Here is a 10142-nt window from a genome sequence, read left to right as displayed (position 1 = left end):
GAGCTGTCTCTCACTTCACCTTATATCAGTCCTGAAATCAGTATAGCTATCTCAAATGTAGTAATATTAAAAATGACAGTACATTATCTTATATATATATATATATATATATATATATATAAGAATAATTCGAATAAATATCTTTTCTAAGGTGTTATATTGGGGACAAATCTGGTGTCCTTATTTCTGACATTGTTAATTGATTTTCTTTTAAGTCACGTATAAAGGAAGCACATTTCCTGCGTAGCTGCACACGTATCGCCTTGGGAAACGGTTTAAGTCTCCGCCATACATCAAAAATGATGCAACTTTTTCACTTTCTCCCATCTTTGATCATATCAACATGCTTAGGCTAGCTGGCTTTGCCTTTTTTCATAATTTCAGCTAGAAAACAGTGTGGGGGGGGGGGGTATATTTGTTTGTGGTTATGCCCAGTTAGGTAGAATATGACTTAATCCTATTCATTGAGGATCGGTTTGGATGCATTGTCCACTGGTTTAGACCAGTCCTTAGTAAATGTAATGCTGAAACTGTGCATGGTGCCTAGCTGCACATGATTCGTGTTTGATTTTAGGTGCGTCTATCCCTCTACGATACCTTGGATGTATGCACCAGCTTTATTTTCCTAATGGTATGCAAGACGTTTAAATGGACTTTTCCTTCATCGCCTTGGTCGTTTAATACGTCGGGAATAAATTCAAAAAATTGAATTCAATTTTTATCATTAAAACCTCAAATGAAGTCAATCCTGATGTGGCGTCTTCCGGGGGTTCCCAAACCTAGTGGTTTGATCACTTGATGTTACGAATGTGAGTTTCCCTCGTGACCCCAATCGCAATTTTAATCTGATTGATTTATTTTACAAGTGAATATAAGAACCATCGCTCTAACTATGAAAACAGCTTGTACTTTTGTAATTTTGAAACAGTACTGGGTTTCACATTCAAGCAAGCCATATTCAAATGAAGGGTGTTCATGCTATTTTTGTCTTTTTATATTTTGTCTCAAATGGCATGTACTATTCATTATTGAGTAGTAACACTAACTGGCTTTTTTTTTCCCCCCCCTTCCTATTACAGAGTATTTTCTAGTACTCCTCTGTATCCTTAAACTCACTGAAAGGTCTGTTGGGGTACCACACTTTCTAGATTAATAAATCTATAAGTCCAGTATAAATGCATGCTCACCCTTCTCACTAGTCTGGTAAGCCAGTGCAAGGAATATTCCCTTAGATGTTAGTCAGTGTACACATACAATATGTTACTGATTTTTAAAATGTTCAAATGTTACAGTATTCCATAGTGGTGTTTTGGGTTTAGGGGTCATGGGGTCAAAATTTCTGAATTTGTGCACATTTTTAACCAGCAGCCCTGGTTCGGGCCAGCCATACACAATCTGAATCTAATTTTCCCCCCAGACAATGGATTCACATCATACAGGTCACGAGTCAAGCCCAATATGCTACATAGGGGAAAGAAATCCTGAAGACCTCTGCAAAAAAAAAAAAAAAAAAAAAAAAAAAAAAAAAAAGCCAAATACATTTCTAATGCTCTTGGGCTCCACCAATCCACAAACAGAGCCTTACTGTCCAAATGTAGAACATTTTAGAATACTTTATAATCTTCTCAGGAGTGGTTGTCTTGCCGAAATCTCTCCCAGAGCAAGGTGTAAAATCATCCAGGAACTTACAAAGAATCCTAGAGCCATGTCCAAAGATCTTCAGGCTGACGTCAGTGTTCATGACTCTACTATCAGAAAGACCCTCAACAAAAACTGAATCCATGGCAGAGTAGTGAGGTGAAAACCATTTCTCGCTAAGAACAACATGAATGTTCGTCTCAAGTTTGCCCAGAAGCACCTGGCGGGTTCTGGAACAGTCTTATATGGACGGATGAATCAAACGTGGAACTTTTTAGCCCACAAGGGCCCCGTTATTGTCATCCAGTATTTCCATTTCAATGTAAAACTGTCTGAAATTGGACATGCAAAAGAAATCCAAGAGCAGCTGTCCAGCTAGAAGATAACCGAGAAGAGAAGATGGGTCATTTTATTGAAGCTTCATTTACATACACAGGTGTACATACCACAAAAACCCTTTCCCCAAACATATTACCTCGGTTTCTAAAGTAAGCACAAAGGTAAAACTGTCTCATAGGCCCTGGACAACACATTCCAGTTCACTATATATGCCCAGTGAGGAGGTTCTCATTAGCATATCAAGCTCGAGAATGGATAAAATGCTCCGGTAAGTCTGAAAATTAGATTCCATACGGTGCTGAAAACATCAAAACAAATGGTAAGAAGAGGTATAATGAAAAAAAAACAAACTATTCTTCACCCCTCCCCCCTCCTTTTTTTTTTTTTTTGGTTAATTAAATTATTATTAATAAAAAATATATATACTGATCCCATATGGATAAATTTGGATGAATACAGTAATATAGGGGTTAATATATGGTTAATATATGATACAGCACCCACCAGTAATATTGGCACCCTTTGGTAAATATGAGCAAAGGCGGCTGTGAAAAATTGTCTTTATTGTTTAACCTTTTGATCTTTTGTTAAAAAAAATTCACAAAAATACTCTGCTCTCATGGATATGAAACAATTGCAAACATAACACAGCTTTATTATATATATATATATATATACATTTTTTTTTGTTAAATATAGGTGTGCAACGATTATTGGCACCCTTTTAGTCAATACTTTGTGCTACCTCCCTTTGGCAAGATAACAGCTCTGAGTCTTCTCCTATAACGCCTGATGAGGATGGAGAATACATGGTGAGGGATCTGAGACCGTTCCTCCATACAGAATCTCTCCAGATCCTTCACATTTCGAGGTCCACGCTGGTGGACTCTCCTCTTTAGTTCACCCCACAGGTTTTCTATGGGGTTCAGGTCAGGGGACAGGGGACTAGGACCTAACCCTAACCCTTTGATTTTGTGGTCAGTAAACCATTTTTGTGTTGATTTGGATGTATGTTTTGGATCATTGTCCTGCTGGAAGATCCAACCACGGCCCATTTTAAGCTTTCTGGCAGAGGCAGTCAGGTTTTCATTTAATATCTGTTGATATTTGATCGAGTCCATGATGCCATGTATCCTAACAAAATGTCCAGGTCCTCTGGCAGAAAAACAGCCGCAAAACATTAAAGATCCACCACCATATTTAACCGTGGGCATGAGGTACTTTTCCATATGGCTACCTCTCTGTGCACCAAAACCACCTCCGGTGTTTATTACCAAAAAGCTCTATTTTGGTTTCATCTGACCATAGAACCCGATCCCATTTGAAGGTCCAGTAGTGTCTGGCGAACTGAAGACGCTCGAGTTTATCCAAACAACTTGTGGTGATGTAGGTGACTTCGGATTGTAGTTTTGGAGACTTCCTGACCCCAAGACGCAACTAACTTCTGCAGTTCTCCAGCTATGATCCTTGGAGATTTTTTGACCACTTGAACCACTTTTCTTCATTTCTCTTTTTAGTAAGCACTTTCTCTCTGAGTATCTGGCAAATATGAGTTCTGCTCTCTACCAGAAAATCCTAAAGGAGAATGTCTGGTTTTTATTCTGGAAGTTGAAACTCAACCACATCTGGATTATGCAGCAAGACAATGATCCAAAGCATAAGAGTAAGCCCACCTCTGAATGACTCAAAAAAAAAAAAAGCTAAATTAAAGTTTTGGAGTGGCCAAACGCTTTTGTGTCATTTAATTGGATTATTTTTTCAGTCTCTACCCAGTTATTGGGTAATTTTGTGTAACCCAACCGTTGGGTTAATGGCTGGGTCATTTTCACTGACAGTCGAATCAGTGCACCCCACTCGCCCACCTCGATGCATCAAACCCAACTCCTTGGCTCAAATGAACCCTTCTAGGCTGTTCGTTTATTCCAACAATGTTTTGAAGTCTCCAGAAACCCCAGACAGTTACAGACTTTAGGGAAGATTACAGACTTCTGTGTTGCACTCATTCAAATAATATGAAGACTGCAGCATGGTTTAGTCGCAGATTACTGCCATCTGGTGGACAAACACTTAACATTAAAATGTCTTGCAATTGCACCTAAAACCAGTAGAAGGAGGTAGATGTGAACTTTTTTTAAATTTACACATTTAAAATGTGTATCCCGTGTTTTATATATTTCTGTAAAGCTGCTTTGAGACAATGTCCATTGTAAAAAGCGCTGTACAAATAAAATTGAGTTAAATATGACTTATTTGAGTCGTTTACTTCAAAGTCTAGGCTATATATAAACACCACGTTAGCAGCTCTAGCAATACATTTCTGTACACCTTCTTGTGTATAAATAAACGAGATACCATGTTGACATATTTGTTTATAATGTGGTAAAATTGACATTTTTAAAGCGTTAAAATAACCCTGAAAATATTAACCCGTTTATTCCACCACAGACTAATCTCCAGTGATCGATTGCTCGGTTGCCGTTATTGCTGCTAAAGGTGGCACAACCAGATTTTAAGTTGAAGGCGGGCAAACAGTTTTTCACATTGGTGATAGGTTTAAAAACTGTATTGTGTGTTTTCTCAGGTTGCCTTTGTTTTATGTTGTAGACTCCTAGTAGGATGACTGACCTACTACGGGTGAGATTTTGTCAGTATGTCGTATTATACGAATACATAAGTTAATTATTTCATTAAATGATGAAGTGAAAATCAACTAAATCACATTTTCATATGATAAATGTTGTAGCAGAGGGGAGGGGGAGACGCAGAACGGAGATTCTATAGAATGGCGTTTCCATGGAGAGGTGGTTGTGACGTCACTGGAAACAGAACGCAAATTCTTTTCTACGAGATTAATAAGAAGGCAGAGAGGCTCATTGTTTCATTGAACTCGACGTTGACGAGCTGTTTATCAGACCTGTTAAGGAGTAAGACATAATGTTTACATTTTTGTAAATGCAAGAGTTTTACAAGCTTTGCGGCTTCTGGAGCTGAAGCCAACGTAGCTGGAGCTAACGATGTCCAAAAGTGTGAAGTTGAGGAGCCGAGTAGGGAAGCCTTCGAAGGCACAACTGTCCACAAAGGTAGGGTTATTTCCATAAGTACTTCTCGGTCCTGGTGTAACGATGAACTGTTAAATGTAATTCTCCTTATATATATATATATATATATATATATATATATATATATATATATATATATATATATATATATATAATATAAAACAAATGGTTTTCAGTAAGGGATCTAGCCAGACCTTTTAGGCAACAATGTGGTGGCCAGGTCAGACCAAATATCAGGCTTTATTGTGCTGGCAATCTAGTGTGAGGCGAAATACTACTCAGCATGCATAGAAAATTACATAATGACTCTGGAGGATAAGGATGAGAAAGATGAGGTGTCCGGTGTTCAACCGGACTGCGAGAAGTTCTATGTTGAATACCTGGAGCACAAAGTGATGTAGCTGGAGAAACTGCTCTCTGAGGTTCATACAAAGTCTGAGAGATAAAGCAAGGTGAGTGAGAAAAGCTTCATATTAAACATCATCTTCTTAAATGAAGAGCTTGCATGGCCTGGCTGATCTACTGACTTGAATCCTGTTGTAACTGTATGGGGGATATTAAAATTACGAGTCTGTCAGATGGACACCCGTAATGTTGGGAAATTGAGGATTATATGCTGAGAGGAAGGGAACAAAATTGAACCATAATCCTGCATGAAGCTTATTAGATCTTACCGTATATGTCCTGAAGCTGTAATTGCTAATCGTGGCTTTGCAACAAAGTACTAATGTCGGTAATGTGTGGTGTCTTTAAAAAAAAATTTTAAAAAAAACCTTTTTATCAATTTCATTAACTCAGGATACTCTGGAGGACGAGACCTCCAACCTGAAGGACCAAGTCAAGACACTGCAAGGCTCTTTGGAGAAGTTGGAGGGACAAGTCCACAAGACTCGCCGCATGTTTAAAAAGAAATTGAAGGTAAGTGAGAAAAGCCTTAACAATTTAGAGGTACACATAAAAAGAGACTATCGTGCCCTGCGATGGATTGGCACCCTGTCCAGGGTGTACCCCGCGTTGTACCCGATGCTCCCTGGGATAGGCTCCAGGTTTCCCCGTGACCCTGAAAAGGATAAAGCAATATAGAAGATGGATGGATAAAAAGAGACTTTTACAGCTAAATAAAGCTGATATCATTTTTTTTGTTGAACTTGCAGTCCTTTATGGCTGAAGATAAGAAGATAGTTAAGATTGTTGTAGCGTCCACCGCTCAGCAGGAGTATGAAAACTCCATCATGAAGACTCGATTAAAAACACTGCAAGGGTCAGTGGAGAAGTTGGAGGGACTCCATAAGACTGACCTCATAGAAGAAAAGAAATTGAAGGTAAGCGAGAAATGCTTTAATAACAATTTAGAGGTACACATAAAAAAAAAAGAGTCTTTTACAATCTTACAGCCAAAAGTAAAAAATATTTATTTATTTATTTATTTATTTATTCCTGGAGGACAGAAGAACATTAAAAAGAACTTTTCACATTCATTTGAATATCAAACAACATGGCAAATATTGAGAAAATAAAATAAAAAGTTCACCTGTACCTTAAAAACTTTCAAGAGAGACTATACACACTTTGACCAGACAGTGAAAGGTTTTGATCGGTTATATACTGATCGTAATCTTACAAGCCGACGTTGCAGTTTTAATTATGCCACAGCATCTGTTTACAACTGTGCATTTTCAAACAAAAGTGAAAAGGTCCATTGCAGATATGAACATTGAACACTCGCATGTTTGTGTTTGAGGAGCAGGAGCAAAAGCTGCAGAAATCCCTAATCCTTTGTTACGACTACAAAGAGACTAAGGTAAGCTCTTCGTCTCTTAATTTTAAACGTCATGAATTGTTCATTGTGTAGTTCCTGTTAGCTGATAGAATGGCTTTGCATCAAAGTTCTAATGTTGGTCATTTGTGTTGTATAAAACCTTTTTATCAATTTCATTCACTCAGGATACTCTGGAGCAGGAGAACTCCGACCTGAAGGACGAAGTGAAAACACTGCAAGCGTCAGTGGAGACGTTGGAGGGACAACTCCATGAGACCCACCTCATGCATGAAAGGAAATTGAAGGTAAGTGAGAAAAGCTGTAATAACAATTTAGAGGTGCACATAAAAAGAGTCTTCTTACAGGTAAATAAAGCTGATGACATTTTCTGGTGAACTTACAGTCTTCTCTGGCTGAATCTGAGGAGAGAATTAAGATTGCTCTGGAGTCCAACGCTCAGCTGGAGCACAAGAACTCCATCCTGATGGAGCAGCTAAAAACACTGCAGGGCCCAGAGGAGAAGTTGGAGAGACGACTCTGTGAGACTCATGAGACACGTGCCAAGTTATTGAAGGTAAGGAACGAATTTTAATTTCATTGACTGAGAAACTGAATCTGGGGAACCATAATCCTGCACAAAGCTGATTAGTTCTTATTGTATATGTCTGAAAGCCTTAAATGATGATAATGGCTTTGCAAAGAAGTACTAACGTTGGTCATTCGTCGTGTCTAACGACCTTTGATCAATCTCATTCACTCAGGATACTCTGGAGCAAGACAACTCCGACCTGAAGGACGAAGTAAAAACACTGCACTGCTCACTGGACAAGTTGGAGGAAGAACTCCGTGACACTAACCGCATGCTTGAAAAGAAATTGAAGGTAAGTGAGAAAAGCTTTAATAACAATTTAGAGGTACACATAAAAAGAGACTTTTACAATCGTACGGCCAAAAGTAAAAAAATATATATATATTCCTGGAGGACAGAAGAACATTTAAAAAACTTTTCACATTCATTTGAATATCAAACAACATGGCACATTTTGAGAAAATTACATAAAAGTTCACTTGTACCTTAAAAACTTTCAAGAGAGACAATACACACTTTGACCAGACAGTGTAAGGTTTTGATCAATTCTATATTTGCATCTGTTTACAACTATGCATTTTCAAACAAAAGTGAAATGCTCCATTGCAGATGTGAACACTCATGCGAGTGTTTGTGTTTTAGGAGCTCCAGAAATCCCAAGTCCTTTGGTACCAATCCGAAGAGACTAAGGTAAGCTCTTCTTCTCTTAATTTTAAACGTCATGAATTGTTCATTGTGTAGTTCCTGTTAGCTGATAAAATATCTTTGCATCAAAGTTCTAATGTTGGTCATTTATGGTGTATAAAACCTTTTTATCAATTTCATTCACTCAGGATACTCTGGAGGACGAGAACTCTGACCTGAAGGACGAAGTGAAAACACCGCAAGCGTCAGTGGAGACGTTGGAGGGACAAGTCCATGAGAGCCAAAAGTTTAATGAAGAGATACTGAACGTAAGTCAGAAAACACTCATAAAAAGAGATTTTTCCACTCATATGGCCAAAAGTCAAAAATAAAAATGCCTGCACTCTTCAGTTTGAACCTCTTCTAACCCCATCGTTGTCTTCTAGGAGCGGGATCCAGAGCAGCAGAAATACATTACCCTTCTGTCCAAGTATGAAGCCATTAAGGTAAAAAAATGTTAAGGGAAAATTGGGTTTCCCCTCATTGTTTATCACTTGAGCTCATAATCCATCTCAGCCAGATGACTTGTAGAGCTTTCTTAGCAAGCTTTCTATCTAATACGACTGAGTAAGCCCACTAATTGTCTTTCTAAACAACAATATGGATTCCAAATCAGGGAACTCTTGTTCATAGTGGAAAAGAATAGCCACCTAATAATATTTGATCAAACTGAATTTAGTGTTTGGGTTTCTTACGTTCCAGAAAGATCAGAAAAGATTGCTGGACACACTCTCATAATCTACTCCAAGCCACAAAACACTGATCAAAAACATTGTGCACCTTTGATGTGTATCTGTATTTGTGTCTGGCTTTGTATCTGTTCATTCTTGAATCATTCGTTTATATCCCATCTGTTCGTTGTTGAACTACCAGAGTGAAGCTCAGGAGAATACTCTGAATGCCATTGCCGAGATAGAGAATAAGAAGTTCGCCCTGATGAAACAACTGGGAATTCTGCGGTACTCACTAGAGGACTGTGCTACGTTGCTTTAAATCACACAGGACGCCCAAAGAAGTGGAAAAAATCAGATCGCCAACCAGAAATTCTGTACATCGTTTATCATGATGAACATAAAAAATAAGAAATGAAAGCTGAATGAAATAAAAAGATGATTGTACAAAAAATTTCAAAAATGTTCCGTTTATATTAGGGTTGCCATAATACCATAAACATATCTTCCAATACTATACCAGCTGAAGTATCACGATACCATGCGATATTGGTCAATACAAAGCAGGATTTGAGGAAAAGTTTATTCTCAAGCATGGATCCATACCAGCTGTTCGTGATCCACCTTCATATCCAGAAGACTCGGACGGAGCAACGATGATCCGACTCCTGTTCCCGCAATCGGTCTGGTATAGCGTTCGTGGGCAATAAATCCGAATTGTACAATGCAGCTTTAGGGTTAGGATGAAATGGAATGATGAAATGGCCACACTTAGAAGGTGTTCCCTCTGCCTTTTGACTTCGTAGCAAATAAGCAAATCACAGATATGACACACAACTATTTTTGTTTAATAGCTGAACATTCTGGCTTTAAAACACACCTCAAACAAGTTACCTGAAATCATTTTAATTAATGGCATTTTTTTTTTTTTTCCCCCCATATCAAGTAGAGGAAAAAATGATGGATTCACTCAATGTTGAGGGGGAAAAAATGATGGGAATCACCTTGTAATTTGCGTTTCTAAAACAAATACCGGCACAAATCTAAAAATGGCAAGATCACAACAACAACAAAAAAACCCCAACATTTTTGATCCCTTGGGAGAATGTGATTCCTGTTCTTGGCTGACAGGAGAGGAACCTGATGTGGTCCTCAGCTATTGTAGCCCATCCACCTCAAGCTTTGATTGTGGTGTTGTGCGTTCTGAGCTGCTTTCCTGCTCACCACGGTTGTACAAAGTGTGTATTTGAGTTATTATAGACTTCCTGTCAGCTCAGACCAGTTTGGACATTCTACGCTCACAGGATTTTTGTTGTTGTTGTTTGCACAATTATGTGTAAATCCCAGGAGCTCAGTTTGTGAAATACTCAAACCAACCCATCTGGTAGCCTACCACGATTAAA

General features: G+C 38.4%; 1 protein-coding gene across 3 annotated transcripts; it reads left to right on the top strand.

Annotated features, from left to right (window-relative positions):
• Positions 1-4790: 4790 nt before the first annotated feature.
• On the top strand, positions 4791-9211 carry LOC128611351 (myosin-9-like). Of its 3 annotated transcripts, none has more exons than XM_053630769.1 (11): positions 4791-5057; positions 5835-5954; positions 6191-6358; positions 6781-6837; positions 6981-7100; positions 7199-7369; positions 7557-7676; positions 8027-8074; positions 8218-8337; positions 8455-8514; positions 8942-9211. In XM_053630769.1, exons 1-11 carry the CDS (start codon positions 4992-4994, stop codon positions 9059-9061), a joined length of 1170 nt encoding a protein of 389 aa, XP_053486744.1. In that variant the 5' UTR covers positions 4791-4991; the 3' UTR covers positions 9062-9211. The 3 variants fall into 3 exon arrangements, with proteins under 3 accessions (XP_053486744.1, XP_053486743.1, XP_053486745.1); XM_053630768.1 differs by having other exon boundaries at positions 6778-6837; XM_053630770.1 differs by having other exon boundaries at positions 4792-5057; positions 6784-6837.
• The last annotated feature ends 931 nt before the right edge of the window (positions 9212-10142 follow it).

Source organism: Ictalurus furcatus, chromosome 8 (genome assembly GCF_023375685.1).
Source record: "Ictalurus furcatus strain D&B chromosome 8, Billie_1.0, whole genome shotgun sequence".
NCBI lineage: Eukaryota > Metazoa > Chordata > Actinopteri > Siluriformes > Ictaluridae > Ictalurus > Ictalurus furcatus.
This window is presented reverse-complemented; position numbering and strand designations above follow the sequence as displayed.

Excerpts from the sequence above, each read along its gene's own strand:
- LOC128611351 (XM_053630768.1), top strand. The coding sequence starts at position 4,992 with ATGTCCAAAAGTGTGAAGTTGAGGAGCCGAGTAGGGAAGCCTTCGAAG. Across the intron at positions 6,838-6,980 it reads ACGACTACAAAGAGACTAAG|GATACTCTGGAGCAGGAGAA; the intron begins GTAAGCTCTTCG and ends TCATTCACTCAG. Across the intron at positions 8,338-8,454 it reads TTAATGAAGAGATACTGAAC|GAGCGGGATCCAGAGCAGCA; the intron begins GTAAGTCAGAAA and ends GTTGTCTTCTAG.